The sequence below is a fragment of the Nematostella vectensis genome, chromosome 15 (genome assembly GCF_932526225.1).
Source record: "Nematostella vectensis chromosome 15, jaNemVect1.1, whole genome shotgun sequence".
NCBI classification, from domain to species: Eukaryota; Metazoa; Cnidaria; class Anthozoa; order Actiniaria; family Edwardsiidae; genus Nematostella; species Nematostella vectensis.
Genome location: NC_064048.1, coordinates 8,748,458 through 8,768,504, shown reverse-complemented (window position 1 = coordinate 8,768,504; position 20,047 = coordinate 8,748,458). Strand labels below are relative to the sequence as shown.

The following is a 20,047-nucleotide window of genomic DNA, read 5'->3' as shown; positions in this document are numbered from 1 at the left end:
ACAGGGAATTATTGAAAATGTTCACGGGAAAGACATCAATTCCTGATAGCCCATCTCGTACTAGTTCATCCCGGAGCTTGTTCAAGGGGTATTTCACGTCTCCAGGAAGACGCCCATCATATCGTAGCACAAGGACAAGGAGAGGGACAACCTCTGCGGACTGCGTCAAAAAGAGTTCAACAGTAACCCTACCAGTGCTCAAACGTATCTACTCCGAGCCTAGATTCGTAACAAGTTTCACCGACGAGTTGACGATCAATGAAAGCCCCAACGAGAGGCAATGTCTATGTCCGCACAATGGTAACCCTGTGTTGACTAGAGTGTGCGATACAAGAACAGAGTTGGAACCCAACGGCGATATACAAGTCAGCAATCATTTACATACAAGTGACTTGGACTTAGACAAGAACAAGAACACCGTCAACACACGACAGAGGTACAAGGTTGTTACAACCAAAGTCGAGATCTCGCCAACAAATGAGAGGTTTATAGAGAGAATATCTGCTTCAAATGACTAAATAACATTTTTTATTGTTTAAAAAAGTTTCAAAAGCAAAGGCAGAATGGAGGATGATAAAAAGGACAAAGAAAAGGAAGAAGGCTAGGACAAATATGGCGAAAAATGCAAAAAAGCTTTACCGAAAAGGTAAAGTATAATGTGCGAGGAACGCCCGACCTTGGGGAATACACAACAGAGCAGTAATGCCAAAAATTGAAGTTGTGCCGTAGGGTTTGCCACCTCACTCAATAAGGAAAGCTCCTAGCAACAAAAACACATAGCAACAAAAATAATCATTATTCGCAGGCATTGTATAACATTATTCACTTATGATCGAGAAAAAAAAACTAAAAATAAATACGCTATTGAGTCAGCAAATCACCAATAGAAAGCAAGTGCATTTTATAATTACAAAATGAATCCGACCGCATTTTGAGCTGATGACAACTGATGAGATAAGGTAGCAAGGCGGGCCTTGAGGGCAAAAGTATAATCGCATTTATCCATTGACAGAACAACGCAACATATCAATCAATAAAAATAAATCTGATTTAAAAAGTAAATGACTTTTTGAGGGGGCAATACGTATGCCAAAATGAAAACAGAAATGGCTACGGAAGGCACACCAGAGAGCGAGGGAAAAAATTAACAAATCTTTCGAAGAAAATATGACAGAAAATGTATATGGGTAATTTGTAAGTTGCTTTCGTTGTTGGTATTTTGCTGCCAAAAGCCGAAGAGTGCGCGAGTTTGACAGCCAAAGAGATTACACTTAAAGATTATTTCTTAATGTTAGTCACCCTTTTTATCAACCCCATTTAAGTGAAAACCGCCTTAACAGATGTAAAAAAAAAATCACTGTACCTTAGAAAATACCCTTTATTAATCCAGAAGCATTTTAGAAATTTATATTATCATTTTCCTTTTCTTCCTATGCTCAATTTGCGCCCTGGAACTTTGCTATTGGCAATATCTGTTTTTCATCTTAGTGATAATAGTTCCATTCCTTTAGATTTCAATATGAAGAACGCATATCTGATTTGGTAATACTTCCTTCTCGAACATAATTTTTTATTACCTCCTTGGTCAATATTCATAGGTAGCGGCGAACCGTTGTTTCAGATATTCGCCCCCAGTGACTGCTGGGTATTTATTAGAGCCGTCTAGGCACTCAACCATTACGTCATCATCCGGGTGCACGAAAAATGCAATTGACCGGCGTGCCCTGCGCCGCTTCAATTCCTCTTCGGGAACTAATACACGGTGTTTCTGCGTTAACGAAGAAAAAATAATATTTCTACTATTTTTCTGAGCAATTTTATTTCTTACAGGTCGCAAGCTAAGGCGCATCACTATAACAGTTCTCGATGAGGGTGCCATAATAGCGTGGTTCAGAAAAAGACAAACTTGCCCACTCCCGTAGAGAGGGTTTTTTCTTGGACCACCCCCCTACCCCCATCCCCCCCTACCCCCATCCCCCCACCCCCATCCCCTCCTCTTCTTAAATTGCCAATGGCCGTTTTCCAGATGATTGAATTTGAGCACGAAAACGGAATTTGGCGAGACGGATTTTGTTTATAGGCTTTTTTTTTCGTCAAATGACGGAATTGCAAGCCTTTTTTATAAAAACATTATCATAAAACGACCAAAAAAGAAATATAAAAAAGACGAGACAAACAGGCTCTACTGAAACCTTGCCTTGAATACCACAGGAACCCCATTTTTTAGATAACGGTCTAAAGCCATACCATGCCTCCCTCCCATGGGAAGCACTAACCACCTCATACCGTGGAAATGAGTTTATCCGCCGTCCATCGCATCATCAGGTCTCCAATATTGACCAGGACACACCCAGGGATGTACGGTGCTGGGATGTAATCACTGTTTAGTGGTAAAACCTAGAAGAAGGAGTGGAATTGTATTAAAGAAAAACTCATGCAAAACCTATAAAAAGCAATGAGTTATACCAAGGGGCACAAGTTACTGCCATAGTTGCTATCCTCTTCTCATCAACATAAATCTTTAAATTGACTGCTAAGGGAATGTGTCAGACCTCTAGTCTTGGAAAAGCAGTGTCACAGTGTCATAGTTGCTGTGTTCTCTCCCCCCCCCCCCCTCTCCTCAACATCAACACCCCTCAACACCCTATGACTTCATAGTAAACAATATCATACATCCAGTTCACCGAACTCGTCCTGGAAGAACAGCACACAGTTCCATAGTCTCTATGTTCCCCCAATCGACATTACCCTCAACATCAACATTACCTCCATCAATAATACCCTATGACTTTATAGGAAACATATCATACCTCCAGTTCCCGAATTCGTCCTGGAAGAACAGTGTCACACTGCCATAGTGGCTATGCTTCCACAAAACATAACTTTTTAAAATTACTACAAAGGAAGCATTATCATACCTCCAGTCCACCAAATTCATCCTGGAAGAGCAGTGTTATGGTTCCATAGTCACTATGCTCTCCACAACGGACCTGACCAGGCTTCACAAGGTTGTTATTGGTAATGGGAGGGTAGTACAGAATCCGCATTGTTGTGGCATTTCCATGTTTGCCAATGCCCTTGTGACAGTCAAGCAGCCAATTCTTATCCTTGCAAAGTGAAAAAGATGAAAGTGGACTAAGGGATAATGTGGAGGTCCCATATAGTTAAGATGATAATGATGCTGATGCTGATGCTGATGATGATGATGATGATGATGATGACAGTTATGATGACTGTTATGTTTTAACTGGTGAAGATGGCAACTATGATGAACATGATAATGATGGTGATGATGACAGTTCTCATGACAGTGATAATGATAGTGATGACAGTTATGACTGTGATTATGAGTGATGATTGTTATGATGACAGTTATGATGTCAGTCTCAAATGAGCGTCACATGTTAAGGGACTTTGTCATAAGCAGTAAACAGTATTTGCAGTATTTAATTACCTTTAAATCCATTCCAAGGCTTACAGCGTGTAAGACTCTAAAAGTGAGTTTGATGCATTGATTATACAGCTCCCCAACTTTTGACTCAAAACCTGGTGCTTCATCATTTGGCCATTTCTGAGAAATTAATAAAAAAATTACAAGCAAAATTGGGAGTATATAGCAATGAAACAGAAACTCCTTCTTCCGAGTTTTGCAGAAATATTTTTGAGACTTAAAAGGTAATTTCTTGTTAAGGAATCTTCAAATAACTATCCTTTTTCCATAAGATACCTGTGACTGTGAACACCACCCCCCCCCCCCTTCTAAGCCAATCCTAGAAATGCCTGAATAATGTCTCTTAAGTCCATATACCGGTAACCTTTCAGAGTTGATAGATTTGGTCAATTCTTTATATTTACAACTTCCAAATGGTATGTGGTTTGCATGGACCGTTTGCATGCGCGCTGCATGCACAAGAATGGTGACATTCCCATGAGGGCACACTGTTTTTGAAACAAACTGATATTTAGATTTAAATTTATTCTTCGCTTCATTGTGGGTAGCATTGCAATAGAAAACACTTTGCCAATATTTTGTGGTATTGCCGTTTCTGAATTTTAATGGATTTAAGGAAAATGTGTTGATCAGGATTTTCCCGCCAAAACTTAAAACTATTCACTAGATTCAATCTCTTTTTGCGCAGTCAAGAAAACTTTCAAAGCACTGTAGAAAATTTCAACCAAATTTAATTCCTATTTCAAAGTTTGAAGGCTTAGCTATACCTTCTTTTGGCTAGATTGCTATAGGTGAAATGCTCTAAGAATTTTAAAAAAGCATTATGCCAAATTTAGCACTGGGACATTAAATGCTTCCTTCAAGTAGGTCAACTATATACCCACCACATTAGTATTATTTAGCACTGGGACATTAAATGCTTCCTTCAAGTAGGTCCAGTGAAATACCCACCGCTTTGGTATTGTTTAGCACCTGGGACATTAAATGCTTCCTTTAAGTAGGTCCAGTGAAATACCCACCGCTTTGGTACTGTTTTACACGGGAGCATTAAATGCTTCCTTCACGTAGGTCCACAGAAATACCCACACTTTGGTATTGATTAACGCTGGGACATTAATTGCTTCTTCAAGTAGGTCCAGTTAAATACCCACCACTTTTGTATTGTTTAACACTGGGACATTAAATGCTTCCTTCAAGTAGGTCCAGTGAAATACCCACCACTTTTGTATTGTTTAACACTGGGACATTAAATGCTTCCTTCAAGTAGGTCCAGTAAAATACCCACCACTTTTGTATTGTTTAACACTGGGACATTAAAATGCTTCCTTCAAGTAGGTCCAGTGAAATACCCACCACTTTCGTATTGTTTAACACTGGGACATTAAATGCTTCCTTCAAGTAGGTCCAGTAAAATACCCACCACTTTTGTATTGTTTAACACTGGGACATTAAATGCTTCCTTCAAGTCAGCTGCTGCCCTAGCAGGGTTGAGTCTAAACCAGAAGAAAAACAATAATATGAAGGACTGTTTTTATGAAAAGAGTTTTTAAAGTATTATCAAAAAGGAACACTGTAAATGTGGAGGGCTCATTTCAGTGGATGAGTTTACCTCACCACCAAACAGGTACTTTAAAATCTTTTTAAGCATAGCTTACATTGGTACTCAGTTCTCCTTCATTCAACGCACACATTGTATCTTTGGCCTAGGGCACAAAGATTCAATTACTCTGCCTTTGAACAAATTGGAAATAAATTTTGTTTTTGTGAAAGTGTGTTTACTGAATGAATTCAGTTTTAGTGATATCCGGAATAATCAATCAGGGACTGTGGAGAGGACCATAAAGTGGTAGGGCTGATAGTAAGAATGTACCACAAAACTTAGGTGGTAACATAGGTGGCTATATGACAATTTCTTTGTTTTAGGGCTTTAGCTCTACCAGCTCCTCCCACTACACTGTGCCTGTCCAGGCGTAGCCAGGATTTTTAACATGAGGGGGCCCAAAGGGCCTTTCAAGGAATTTTCTCCTATATTTTAAATAATTTATCATACATTTACTATATTTTTGGTTGCTAAAAGGGGAGGGGGGGGCAGGGCCCCCTTGGCTACCCCCCTGGCTATTCCCATGCTGTCAATGATAAGACAAGAGAAATCAGGCAAGGCTGAGGGCTGATTAGCTGGCAACATCAATTGATACCAATCAATTTATCATTCATCTAGCCTCGCAGCTTGTCTGTTAATGACCTCACTTTTGATTTGCTGCTCACCGTCAGGGACAGCTTATCGCAGAAATGTTTGAAAACAGAGGGCTGTCAAAAGACGCCTAAGAACAAGGCGACCATTCATCAATTGGACTTTCGTCATCATAATTGGGGCATGAGGGAAACGTTGCGTGACCTCACTATAAGCTCCTGCGAGGTGAAAAATAGCCGTCACTCTGTTCACAAATTACCTTTCGCGCTCTAGTGCAATCCATCCATGGTTTGAGCCATCACTAAGCCTGGAATAGTTTTGTTTCTTCTCTTTTGGAAGCTCAAAAAAGGTTTCACTGACCTTCTGAACATCTTCGACCTGAAACCAAGTATACTTAAAATTATTGGCCGCTGTAATGCAAATCACATTACATTATCCCCATAGAATTCTCTATTTGTTATTACTTGTGAGATTTTGGGGAGATGAGTTTTTAGCACAAAACTAACCTTAGATTCGGGAATTCCGTGATTTCTGAGGTACACAAAGCCAACAGAACTGAAAGCTCGTAAGATTTCGGCGCCTAAATTGTGAGCTTCTTCGCTCGTGTCGTCAATATTATCTTTATGAACTCCAAACACACTAAAATCTACGATAGGAATCGCTGATTGTGGTTCAGCCGCCATTCTATTATGGCTTGGTGAGGAAATCGTAACCTCACACTTTAGTGATAAAGTCGAATCCTCCGCAGTAGTCTTGGGTAAAGTTGCGTGACCGAAACACAATTTGTGTAACCAGACGTGGGTGGATATCACATGACTGCTGCCTTCTATGACCTTTTGTTTTAATTGGGACTTTCATGCTAAAAAAGCCATGTCAGTCAATAGTCATTGGCATCATGTGAAATCCAATCTACAATTAGGTAATTCCACTTCTTTTAATTCCCATAGATCTCATGTTTATGTCCTACTTTGTGAATAAATAGGACTAATAACAAGAATGTCAGACCATTTTTTTAGACAAAAGGTTGGAATGTTATCCCAGAAAATGTTCAGAATCCTAAAAGGAATGCAGTTGACATGTTACTGAAAACACTTCTGCAAAAAAGGGTTGCCTGTCTCCCTCAATATACAGGAATATCCAATTACCCTAATTTTTTCCTTAATTTTTTTTTCATCTAGGGGCCTAACCCCATAGCCTGTAATTTCTAATAAAACAAAGTGATTGACTGGGTGAGAGTTAACAAAGGCCTCCAGCCTTTCCAATTCGCACAATCCCCTTGATTTGGGGGGAGGGGGGGGGGGGTTGTATTAGTAATTTAGGAGAATAAAGATGTTAAATTTCACTTGAACCTCACCTAGACATATTCTAGTTTTAATGTTTTCTGCACAAAATTAATTAATATATTCCTTATTTGGAAAACCTGCACGCTTCTTGTCATTTTTAAGACTGTTGTACCGCAGGTGCTTGGCAATCTTTATGAATTGTGTTCAGAAGAGAAAAACAGTGACCTTGACCAATTTTAGTGAATGGAGAAAGCCTCTGAAAAGAAACTAAAATTCCTCGGTATCAGATTCCTTAAACGACTTCGGTTTCTTCTCCCTTGTAGCGCTTCCGGTTTGTCACTTCCGTTTTTTGCAACAGGAAACCCTAACCTTTTCCCTTTTTTCCTTTCTTCTCTTTGGGATGCCTGCAAAGGAGGCTAATCGAAGGCACGTGTGGTGTACTCCGAATTGCGTGACTATTTTCCAGGGTGGGGGGTGGGGTGGGCGGTTGAAGGGTAGAGTCATCGCAAAAGGTTTCTGTGCATGATAACGAAATTGCATACTACTCTAGCAACCAGCTTATTCCCCAAGAGACGCAAGCGTAAAAAACACCCCGATATTTTTTTAGTCTAAATCTCAAGCGAGCTGTGGGTGGCCTAACCGACTTAGACATGGGATCCTGGTTATTGCCTCCCCATTAATGCGCGGGTACCTCAGGTTCCTTTGTGTTGTACAGTTTACTAGATAGCGGTTCTGGGGCCGAAATCTTCAGTCTAGCCGTAAAGCTTTAGCTGCAATACGGCGTTTCAGCGTATGTCTGGAAGTATGGTCTACTTTTTCTCTCGTTTTATTTGATCTGAGAAGGTTCGATCCTCGAGCAATTAGCTCTACCTTTTTTTTATAACTTATCAGTACTATTATGGCTTTATCATCTTTCCCTTACATTTCTGTTCTCGGTTATATCCCAAGTACTAGAGGAGATTATCAAGCAATCGATTTATACATTTCCCTGCTAGCAGAGGCCTCTTTTCTCTGAGGCCTCTGCTAGCAGGGAATTTATACATGTAACAGTTGTAACACTATTTAGCGCGCTCATGCTAAAAAGAAACACATCCTCTATGAAAAGGTGGTGGGAAGCTAAAAATTTAGGATAATAATATTGTTAAAAATGATAAAGCGAATCATCATCATAAATCAACTTCTAATTTCGATGCCTTTTCGCATTTCATTACTAAAAAATCGGCCTATTGTTTACTGCGGTCTTGTTTTCTGCTGATCAACTCTCGAATTCTCCCAAACAAAACCAAACAACAATTTCCTGCATTCAGTGTCTGAAGCATTGTCATTATTTTCCCTCCGGCTTAATGTTAAAGTAAAAACAATGCTTAGACTAATAACAAAAGTGAAGTGGTGCGCCCCTCATCAGGTGACATCCCGGTACATATGCCCTCAGTTTCCGCATCAAGGTCATTTTTCCGGCTTCACGAATCACGACGAAGCTGAGCCCCACAGCGTTCCTCAACCAGTGTGATCCGAGTGTTAGCTCCACTCTGCAAGAAAGATGAGGTCTTATCTTTACATTGGGACTTTGGTGCTTGCAGTAGCTATATTCCAAAACACTGTAAGTATCACACGGTATTGTCGTGAGAAGTGTTCGCATGCTAACTGCATACTTATTGCCGATGCTCGACTTTTGCATTTAAAGAAGGCCAATCACGGCGCCATTATTACGGTCCCGCACAATACCGAGTTACTCAAAGAATCCATTTCCAAGTCAAGCAAATAACTAAGAAACTCTCAATCAATTATCATCAATTAAGTATCAGACTCCAATCGTGGATAATCATTTTGGATTTTCCTTGCAAATAAACCGTTGTATTTTCAATTATAAACAATAATAAAGGAGGAGTTGGTCGAAGTTCTTTAAATTAGGAGTCTCCTATTTAACACCGTGGCACGCTAGAAAAGCATCTTTATAAATCAAAGTCTTATATACCTTGTTTTAATCAAATCTTAAAGCCTCATAAAAATAAACTTCTTAAGCAAAAGCGAAATTTTCCGGTTTGTTGTTTTGATTGAAAGGTATTTGTCCTTGCTTGTTTCGGGATTAAAAATGAAATGTCAATCTGTCAATTTAGAATGATGTCTCGCTATCAACGTGCATGTCACGTGTTTGTTTTACAAGCAGTATAATACGTAGAAGAATAAGCTTGACCTCCCTTTATTGAGGACTTGCGCTAGGAGATCTGTTTAAGTAGCAAACTAGCGCGCGCACAGGATTTTTGGCAAAATAACAGCAACAAAAACAACTTATTCAGCGCTTATAAAAAAAACAGATTTTTTTTCCATAAAGGGTTTAGTTTCATTTAAAGATTTTTTTTCGTCGTTCTCTAGTGTGACGGGCGCAGTCTTTACTGTATTCATTTTGGCTTGAATTTGCCACCCAGAAAGTCACGTGATCAGGTTGATCTAAATAATAGATTGTTGTCGTCATTATTACTGTTACCTGAGTCTGGGCACCTAACACCCCCAACCCCCTCCCCCACCCCCCACCCCCCAACTTGTTCCCCCAATCCTTCACTCTTAGGGTTGAGTTTTTACTAATCGATTGCTTTCGTCTTTACCCCGCAGGGCCCGGCATCATGTGCTGAATCAAGTAAGTAAGAGGAAAGCATTTTAATTCACGTTTATCTTATAAGACCATTTTTTCTTCTCATATCAAGAAAATGTAGCCAAAACTTGTCGTTTTTCCAAGACGCGGTCACTTCCATACAAGGAAACTAATATATTCCTTATTTGGAAAACCTGCATGATTCCTTTCATTTTTAATGCTGTTGTACCTCAGGTGCTTCGCAAACTTTATGAATTGTATTCAAAAGAGAAAAACAGTTACTGTGACCATCTTTAGTCAATGGAGTAAGCCTTTGAAAAGAAACTAAAATTCCTCGGTACCAGACCCCTAAAACGACAACGTTTTCTTCACATGAGCCTCCCCCCCCCCCCCCCTCCCTTTTTGAGTTACCCAATAAATCCCCCCTGCACCTCTAGGCTCTGTTTCAATCCGTCGCTAGCCGTCAACAGGTTGCGAGGTCGATTGCGTGCTCCTCAATATGCTCGAAGGTCCAGCGTACTTTGCGGGCGCTCCCCAATGGTAACCCCCTCGTGTGACCTTTAGAAACGCTCGCAAAGTACACTTGATCTTCGAGCCTGGCTCCTTAACGGAAATCGAGTCTACACCTGCTATTTATCCCCATTATTTATCTCTATTATATATCCCTATTATTTACCCCTATTATTTGTCCCTATTATTTATCCCTATTATCTATCCCTCTTATTTAGCCCTCTTAGTTATCCCTTTTAATTATCCATGTCATTTATCTGTATTATTCCTGCATACTTTATCCTTATAATCCCCCTTTCCACTCTTTTACAAACCTCTTCTGAATGCATGCAAGGCCGAGCATCCCTCATCCCTTTCATGCATGCATTCAACTTCAAACTTTACCTCAGCTATAACTTACGCCTCTCTCTTCTCCCATCTGTAACCAAAACCTTCTTGGAAGGGGTCTCGCGTATTTTTGGAAAAAGGCTTTGTTTCGATTTCGGACTGCATGTGGACTCCCCCTTTTCGGCTTCCGGTTCCGGTTCAACTCGCCACAGGAACCCCAATTCATAAAAAAAATACTGAAACATTTAAAAAAATACTCGAGATGCGCTTCACGATCATCGATCGACATTTAAGAGATAATAAAAATGTATCCCCCAAAAAAACTCAGTTTGTATTACGTGATCTATCACAAGGTTCTCACACCGATCGGCCAGTTACGAGTACCCAAAAGCACAATGAAATTGTCACTGGCCTGTTACGGCACCCGAAGGCATGACGAATTCGACACTCGGCCTGTTACGGGCACCCGAAGGCTAACGAATTCGACACTCGGCCTGTTACGGGCACCCGAAAGCATGACGAATTCGACACTCGGCCTGTTACGGCACCCGAAGGCATGACGAATTCGACACTCGGCCTGTTACGGGCACCCAAAGGCATGACGAATTCGACAACCGGCCTGTTACGGGCACCCGAAGGCTAACGAATTCGACACATGGCCTGTTACGGGCACCCGAAAGCATGACGAATTCTACACTCGGCCTGTTACGGCACCCGAAGGCATGACGAATTCGACACTCGGCCTGTTACGGGCACCCGAAGGCTAACGAATTCGACACTCGGCCTGTTACGGGCACCCGAAAGCATGACGAATTCTACACTCGGCCTGTTACGGGCACCCGAAGGCATGACGAATTCGACACTCGGCCTGTTACGGGCACCCGAAGGCATGACGAATTCGACACTCGGCCTGTTACGGGCACCCGAAGGCATGACGAATTCGACACACGGCCTGTTACGGGCACCCGAAGGCATGACGAATTCGACACTCGGCCCGTTACGGGCACCCGAAGGCATGACGAATTCGACACTCGGCCTGTTACGGGCACCCGAAGGCATGACGAATTCAACACTAGGCCTGTTACGGGCACCCGAAGGCATGACGAATTCGACACTCGGCCCGTTACGGGCACCCGAAGGCATGACGAATTCGACACTCGGCCTGTTACGGGCACCCGAAGGCATGACGAATTCAACACTAGGCCTGTTACGGGCACCCGAAGGCATGACGAATTCGACACTCGGCCTGTTACGGGCACCATGTTATCAAAAGCGGGGTGTAACAAGCCAATGATACTCCATAGTATCTGTGACCAATCACTTATTTACCTATCTGTTTTGTTCATTTGTATTCAAAGTTGTCCATTCACGCTCCAAGCGCAGCCTTGTTCAGTTTGGACTCATGATCAAGTGCACCACTGGCCGCAGCGCTTTCGACTACAACGGCTATGGGTGTTGGTGCGGCAAGGGCGGAAGTGGTAGAGCAGTAGATGCCACCGACAGGTGAGAATGCCCCGTAACAAGGGAAATGTAAAATATTTGCTAACCAAAGATTTCGTGACAACGTGATTCGATAGTTGCTATGTTCTTATACATTCATTAACGTATCCTCAGGTGCTGCCTTATACATGATCGCTGCTACGACGCTGTAATAAGAGACAGGGTTTGCCCTTGGGGTATCAATGTTTACACAACTGTTTACTTTCGTAAAGGTTGCAACGTGTGCAGTAAGTAAAGTTCTTGGGGCCCAGATGTTATTGTGCCATGGAGGAGAGCGGGTGGGGTTGGTGTTACGAGAAACTCTTTTAACTATTAAAAAAGGCTGGGACATTAGCTCACATTTTGGCATAAAATACCCATAGAGTAAAAAAAGGAAGTCAATGTGTTTTCGCATAGTGTTAATTAGACGCACATGGGAAGTATAAGCGATGGGACTAAACAGGCAATACTGGTGATAGGATTAACTGGGACAATACTGGTGATGGGATTAAAAGGGACAATACTGGCGATGGAATTAACTGGGACAATACTGGCGATGGGATTAAGTGGGACAATACTGGCGAAAGGACTTACTGGGACTAACTGGGACCATGTGTACATTTTAGACCCCCCAGGTAAGATCTTCGGCAAGACCAACAACCCCTGTCAGTACCGGATCTGTCAGTGTGACAGCGCTGCCGTGAGGTGCTTCAAACGCAGCTATTACAATAACAGATACAAGGACTACAACAAGAACAAGTACTGCCGAAAGAACCGTAATTTTCGATAATTTTAATTTTCAATTCATTTCCAATAGTTCCTTTCACAGCTACGGCCTTTTGAGAGGTAACCATGCCCTAGAATGAACAATTAATCTTTAGATGGCATCTAATTAATTGTTTTAGCCATCTCTGAAGGTTTGGTTCTCACTAAGACGCAAGCGCAACTTACTAGAACCCAATCGCAAGCAAGAGAACGTGTGTTTGACCAACTCTCACTTGTGTTGCGCTTTTTCTTGCATTTGCTTTAGCGCTTGAGTTCTAATGAGAACCATTCTTAACAGTACCTGGTAAATATTTTCCTCCTAAGCAAGAGCATCTGCCTCTCATGATTTGAACATGATATTTTGAAATGGAGCATTAATGTAGAAAATAAATAAATCAATATCAATCAATAGAAAAGTGTTATAATGGCTCATGATTTTGAAAAGTTCTTATTCTTAGCGCCCTTTCCTCACCCTCTCCTCCCCCCAACTGTTCACTTTGCGCTTACCTTGCTAATAGGAGTCAGTGCTGGTGTGCTCACGATGCTTACATGCAAAGGTGCATTATGGGGTCCTAATGGTCCATATAACTAGTCGTTGGGGGAAATACTAAGTATGAAAGCAGACTCACCATTTCGAAGATACCATGTGACTAATACAACGAGTGTGTTTGCCATTTTATGATAATATAAAATGACATCATGTATTTTGGCGATCGAAGGATGGGAGGGGTCATTTTCTAGTCGGCGCACTGCGAACAGCGCACTCTAATGTGTTTTATGTGTGTTAGGACCAAATACAAAAACTCTTGTTTGGAGCACATGCCCAAGATTGCAGATTCGTGATTGAATATTGCTGGTTACCCTTGTGTGGTAAATCTTATGTGTATTTATGGATGCCATGCACTCATCTATACATAGGTAAAAATCGATATCAGAATAAAAAACACAAATATTGCCATATTTGCCATGATTGATCAACCGTTACACTAGTTCAGGCTTCTTGCTAATACTTCACATTGTATTAATTTCTACTACGCCATACTATAATATGGGCATGTTGATTTGCAAGAAATCTAGTCCGTGGCACATATTAACTAATTTTGTTTTTACATCAAAAGTGTTCAATGCTTATTGAAATCGTTTTCGGATGTGTCATCATCGATTTGGCTTCGGAACTCTACTTTTTTCGTTATAACTGATTATCTAAGATTTGATCAATGGCTAGAATTTCTGTTCTATTGCTTAGGCTTAAAAACTCCTTCTACCACACCCGATAAGCTATCTCTAGGGGTAAGAATTTCTGTTGACCACACCCAAAGGATCATCTCCGTCTGTTTTTATCGGAGTCCCTCCTCCCCCCCACCCCCTCTCCACCCCCAAATTATCTTAGAGTTCCTCAATGCCTCAATGTGGCTAGGAACTCTACTCTCTTGCGGTGCCTGATTACCTTCGAGTTTCCAGTTGGCTTGGAACTCCCATCTCTCGTAATTCTTGACTATCTTAGAATTCCTCGATGGATTTAAACTCTACTCTCTCGTAATATGCAAAGGAACAACCAGACGCGAGACCCCCCGCGTGGTCAGCCGTCACATCGCTGAGCTGACATATCCCTGTCGTGACGTCATAGTAGAAATAGACGCAGCCAGGATAGGTATTGCACTGCATTGCGCATGACCACAAAGGCAGTCCGCTGTCTAGTGTGGTAGTAATGTTACGGGCAAGGGCGTGGCTTAGGAGATTTGAGTAGAGTTTTCCAATGTGGTCCGCTGAAAAAAAAACAAGATATACATGTCATCGCGTATTCTTCTTCGCCGCCGAAGTAATCCAGTCACTCAATGCGCTGTTAAAAAAGTTACCAATTTCCCATTAATTTTTAATCTTGATGTGTGTTGCCTTTGTTTCTTTCAACTTAATTGCACTTGATTTTCTGATTTTTTTTTATTCCTCCTTCCCTCAAGATTTTCAGAGGAAGAGCTAAAGATATTTTTGTCAGATGTACTTAAGTAATGCTCCGTGTAAGAACTAGGCAAACCAACGGCAAATGCACGCTGGCATGTCAAAAATGCCTTTGTTTATTCTATAAATTTGATTGGCCAAGACAAAACATTATAGCATAAGATACAGATAACACAACATGATTCATAATATTTTTTTTTAATATTTGGGTTACAGGGTTTATAATTACTATGTCTGATCCAGCTTTTCATGTAAATTTTATGTGGAGAACCTTGTAAATATAAGACAACTAACATCTATTATTCTGGCTTCTTCTGATTGGTTCACCACAGAAAACCCTTGTAAGAGATATAGCAAAGGTCTGTCGAGGCCACATATGTAATAACCTGCCACATTTGTTATAACGGCAACATTTGTAATAAGGTAGTCTTTTTTTACGGGATAAGATATGATCCCTGTTGTTTGCCTTATCGACTTGAGTTTGCATTATCGATGACGTCATTTTGATTATTTCTGTCGCTACCTCTTCCTTGTCTCTTAGAGAAATCAAATTCTTCTTGTTAAGTAGATAACTTAATGCACTGCCTAAAAGCAGAGCTCCAAACCAGAACTTTTATTATTTTTGTCCGATAATTTTAATTTAAAGCTTTATGACTGTTTGTAACGCTATCGATGAAGTCGCACATTACATGATCTACCTTAAACTTTATTTTCGCGTCATTTAATCTCGCGAATTTAAAGATTCGCGAAAATAAATTGACGCGAAAATTAGGATGCGCGAAAATTAAGTGAGTACACAAAGAAGCCTTTTAATAAGCTTTATGTAAACACTTTTCAAAGACTAAACACTATTTAGTCATCTAATGTACATATAGTACCGTAAGGGTATGAGTTGGACTTGTATATATAGTTTTTTATGAAACTAAATTTAGCCCACGCATCTTTTTGTTACAAATTGTTTCAGTTTTTGATGATAACAGCACATTTTAATTCCACTTGTTTTGCTTGATTTTATTATCCCAAAATCGCGAAATCGTAAAAATAAAGTGATCTGATTTTTACGAAAATAGGAAAATCGCGAATTTAAAGTGTCGCGAAATATCTCCATCTCAAAATCGCGAAATTTTGACGTCGCGAAAATAAAGTGTAATAAGGTATCTCTCTTCGATCTGCCTACCTAAGCTACATGATATCTTCCGAGTTTGGATGTCTGACGATGTCTGAACATAAGATAAATATTTGAATAAAGTCGTCGATGACGTCATACGTCACGTGACCATTCTGTCTCACCTTATTGACACTCGCATGGCATATTTCATGTTTGACAGCCTGACGATGTGTCTATCATGAAATTTTTATTTTATTTTAAATGACTCCATGGATGACGTCACATATCACGTGACCACCTGGTTGCAGCCCCCTTGACACCTACATGACACCTACCAAGTTTGGATGTCTGATGCCAAATTTTTTTTCAATGAGATATCGGATAGCTTATTACAAATGTGGCCTACCTTATTACAAATGTGGCCGTTATAACAAATGTGGTAGGCTATTACAAATGTGGCCTCAATAAGGTCATTTTTCAAGCAATGTCTCCAAAATCTAACTATCTTTTATATTTCCTGCCTGCATGTTTGGTATAAAAAAGATCCTATGTGGGAAAAGTTATGATAAAGCATTTTGCCGCAGGACAACGGGACTTTGCATAGTTCTTACGAGGAGCATTTCTTCCAAGTAGCCAGTTCGTGCAAAATCTCACCTTCTATGAACGGATACACTTCTACTTCACACAAGGTCAACCTCACCTTCTATGAACGGTCAATCTCACCTTCTATTAACGGATACACTTCTACTTCACACAAGGTCAACCTCACCTTCTATGAACGGTCAATCTCACCTTCTATGAACGGATACACTTCTACTTCACACAAGGTCAACCTCACCTTCTATGAACGGTCAATCTCACCTTCTATGAACGGATACACTTCTACTTCACACAAGGTCAACCTCACCTTCTATGAACGGTCAATCTCACCTTCTATGAACGGATACACTTCTACTTCACACAAGGTCAACCTCACCTTCTATGAACGGATACACTTCTACTTCACACAAGGTCAATCTCACCTTCTATGAACGGATACACTTCTACTTCACACAAGGTCAATCTCACCTTCTATGAACGGATACACTTCTACTTCACACAAGGTCAATCTCACCTTCTATGAACGGATACACTTCTACTTCACACAAGGTCAATCTCACCTTCTATGAACGGATACACTTCTACTTCACACAAGGTCAACACTTTATCGGGTCCTTGGATCCAGATGTTGACATAACGACCCTTTAGCAGGGTATGGCAGGCGATGGTATTGCCCCTCCCTTGTGGGATGATGTACGATGACCCACAACTAGGGTTGTCGTTACCGTCATTTACAAGGCTATCGCCGATGCGTATCTCAAAGTTGTCGAGTCGCTCGCCACAACAGTCGGCTCTGTTGTCAAGCAGTTACCATATATTATTCGAGAGCGTGTTAAACGAGAAAAAAAAGGTGGGGAAAAGCATAGGCAGATGGAAGGAGAGCAAACGGGAGGAAATACCGTAAATGATCTAGTAACGCCCCTTATCTAAAGAACGCCTCCTATTCAATGAACGCGCCCCCCCTAAGCTTACAAGTTTTGAATGAACGCCCTTCTCTAAACGCCCGCCCCCCCCCCCCCCATCCCTCAATTCAACGCTCGCCCTACCCTCCCTCCCAGCTTAAAAACAAACGACATAGGAATTTCGGTAAAAATCAAATTTAGTTAATCTGAGTTCGGCTTGTGAGAAATGCTTGCTACGCAGGCTACAATTTAACGTGATCCTGACTGAAACTATAACCCCCCTGTACAAAGAGCGCCCCTATCTTATAAACGCCTCCTATCTATTGAGCGCAACAACACGGACCATCGAAATTCAATAAATGCCCCGGGCGTTTATTAGATCATTTACAGTAAGTTTTATAGATCCAAGGACCAACCATTTTATATCTGAGAGAATCCTTGTTTTTATTCGGCTTGATATATTTTCAGAGTCAAGTTTGCCCAAAACTCCTTTCTCAGAATCGACTCGTTTTTTCTTATCTATTTTGTTTCCGACGCTATAAAGGAAATTCCCTAATAGTCGCTGTCCTTGATACGCTTAGAGGGACGTGGGTAACAGATGAAGATTTGCAACGATGGATTCTCTTTGCAGCGGCACAGACATCATACTCACTTACAAAAATATTAATCTGGCTTTCTAAATGAGAGGGGTTGGACTTTCTTTTGACGTCCGTTAATATTACCTATTCACAACAAAGAGACGTAGATTTTTCGTGGCTTTTTTGCAAGTCGACCCTCCACCACGGATTTGTTTGAGCTGTAGTCGATGAACACGATTTTTGATAATAATTTCCGCTTCTGTTCCCATCCACGGCATGGTTTGAGAGACCATCGCCTTTCGAGTCTGAACGATAGGTACTTGACTGAACGGTAGGTTTCCATATCGCCACATTTGTTGCCAGGATCGCTATAAGATATTAAATAATGTAAATGTTTCCTTGCCCATAACAGACTGGACTAGTTTCCCTCTTGATTGCAGAGCCCCTTGGGTGCTAACAAAAAAACTGTCTTTTGCGTCGATTATTGCAATTGCTTTTGCGCGTGCCGCCCGCTTTTGCTAATTATTTTTCGGCTAGGGCGCTCGGAGTTTACAGACTACTAATGGTTGGTATATACTACACTATAAATACACGCCTAAATCCGACTGAAGTCTCTTTTGCTCCACTCCAGCGTAACTGCGGTGTTTCCACAGAGGCGTAAAACGTACCATTTCAACCTTGTGTTGATTTATTTCCCAGCAAGACAGAAGGGTTTAATTGAAAAGCGGAAAAAAACTAGCCTTTTCTCAATCTTATACAGTGGATAACGTAATGGCAAAAACAGGTGTTATCCTAGTAGAAATCTGCACCTGTTTTTCTTCATCTTAAAAAATGTCGGTCAACCACTCTTTCGTTATTGTTTATCGATGATATACAGCGGTTTATTCGCAAGCAAACTTCAAAATAACAATCTACGAATGGATTCTGATACGTGATTGACGATATTTTATATTTTGGATTCTCGCTTGAATTAGCGGTATAGAAATGGACTCTTTGTGTGACTCGGAATTGAGCGGGAATATAAAATGGCGGCGTGGCCTTCTTTAAAGCATATCGAGGTTGTGCAAAGGGCGCATTGCCGGAAATCCCACACCTAATATCTTCCCCTTATTTTTTACAAGCGTTTTTTTTTTTCTCGTACTTGATATTTTCCAACTGTTGTCTCTAATAGGCGACTTGAACTAAGAAACCATTTGACTATTTGGGTGACAAACTTTTCCCGCACTTCGGCTTTTAGCGGCAAAATACATTGTCCATATGATTACGATATATAAAAAATCACACTTTAGTATACCCCTTCAATATACCCTTTAATGAAAGAAAAAGAAAAAAATAAACTTTCTGGTTTCCTCGTTAGCACTATATAAGTTGCTTTTTGCTTAATTGTCCTAGTTACCTTTACCTCCGATCTGATAAGTACCATTCATAACCAGTAGAAAGAGAGACATCCCCGAACATCCACTTCTTTCCAACCCCATGTTTAGTTAGAAAGCGTAAAACAGGTGAAAACTTTTGCCGACACATTAACTATTCAGCTAAAGCAATTAAGCACCCCGCAAGAAAACGGTGATTCAAATCAGACTAGAAAGAAGGTAAAAGGTTATCGCCTTTTAGACATTTCTTGTGCTCTGTTGATTTGAAGGACATGCAAAAAAACTATATATCATTTTCAAAGCTAGGTAACTCTATTTTACACGCAAAATAGTCATTTTGTTATTGTACTTTTGTTTATTTTCAAGAGTAATAAGTAAGTAGTAATACTTTTAGAATATGCAAATTGTGGAAGTTTGCTTGAAATTTGTCGCGAGGGAGAGCAATTTTGCTTGGATAACTGTGATAATTACCTATATTTATGGCTCTCGTCTACAGTTAAACAGTTCAAATAATCCTATACGGAAATTATTAACATCGTTCAAAGCTTGATACAAGTGAATGGTGGCCGATCGCTGCCGTTCGATTTATTTATTTTCTTGGAGGAAAAATCAATTTTTTTTTCATTCAAAAGCAAAATAAATTGAAAAATAAAAATAATTTAAAAGCGAAATCGATGTTAAATGCAAACTAAATTGTAAAACCAAAACAATTTCAAAGCGAAATCAAAGTTAAAACCAAAATGAATTGTTAAACAAAGTATTCTGAAAGCGAAATCAAATCTAAAAGCATACTTAATTGTAAACAAAAACAATTTGAAAGCGAAATCAAAATTAAAAGCAAACTAGATTGTAAAACAAAAACAATTTGAAAACGCAATCAATGTTAAAAGCAAAATGATTGCAAAATCTCGTCGGCCTATCGCTGCCATAGTAT

The 20,047-nt window shown here is 40.4% G+C and overlaps 3 protein-coding genes across 15 annotated transcripts in view; 1 reads left to right on the top strand and 2 right to left on the bottom strand.

Moving 5' to 3' along the window:
* The window catches only part of LOC5512455 (2-oxoglutarate-Fe(II) type oxidoreductase ppzD), a 28,286-nt gene extending 21,850 nt beyond the window's left edge, over nt 1–6,436 (bottom strand). For 4 of the 9 annotated variants that reach the window (XM_048722907.1, XM_048722906.1, XM_048722904.1 and 1 more), the window contains exons 1-7: nt 6,149–6,432; nt 5,902–6,020; nt 4,872–4,944; nt 3,455–3,571; nt 2,919–3,107; nt 2,287–2,397; nt 1,578–1,768 (exon numbers count right to left, since the gene is read on the bottom strand). In XM_048722907.1, the coding sequence (XP_048578864.1) occupies nt 1,586–1,768; nt 2,287–2,397; nt 2,919–3,107; nt 3,455–3,571; nt 4,872–4,944; nt 5,902–6,020; nt 6,149–6,325 (969 nt within the window). In that variant the 5' untranslated portion in view covers nt 6,326–6,432 and the 3' untranslated portion in view covers nt 1,578–1,585. Of the gene's footprint in view, nt 1–1,360; nt 1,769–2,286; nt 2,398–2,918; nt 3,108–3,454; nt 3,572–4,871; nt 4,945–5,901; nt 6,021–6,148 lie in introns of those variants that run through there. The other 5 variants (XM_048722909.1, XM_048722910.1, XM_048722908.1 and 2 more) reach the window with 3 other exon arrangements.
* Nucleotides 6,437–8,368: 1,932 nt separating this feature from the next.
* On the top strand, nt 8,369–13,007 carry LOC5512456 (phospholipase A2 A2-actitoxin-Cgg2a). Its single transcript, XM_032381829.2, has 5 exons — nt 8,369–8,525; nt 9,536–9,560; nt 11,711–11,855; nt 11,967–12,079; nt 12,458–13,007. Exons 1-5 carry the CDS (start codon nt 8,466–8,468, stop codon nt 12,619–12,621), a joined length of 507 nt encoding a protein of 168 aa, XP_032237720.2. The 5' UTR covers nt 8,369–8,465; the 3' UTR covers nt 12,622–13,007.
* A 455-nt stretch (nt 13,008–13,462) lies between these two features.
* The window catches only part of LOC116601842, a 34,791-nt gene continuing 28,206 nt past the window's right edge, over nt 13,463–20,047 (bottom strand). For all 5 annotated transcript variants that reach the window (XM_048722897.1, XM_048722899.1, XM_048722898.1 and 2 more), the window contains 3 exons: nt 17,885–18,108; nt 16,821–17,053; nt 13,463–14,362 (listed from right to left, as the gene is read on the bottom strand). In XM_048722897.1, coding sequence (XP_048578854.1) covers nt 14,097–14,362; nt 16,821–17,053; nt 17,885–18,108 — 723 coding nt within the window. In that variant the 3' untranslated portion in view covers nt 13,463–14,096. The remainder of the gene's footprint in view (nt 14,363–16,820; nt 17,054–17,884; nt 18,109–20,047) is intronic.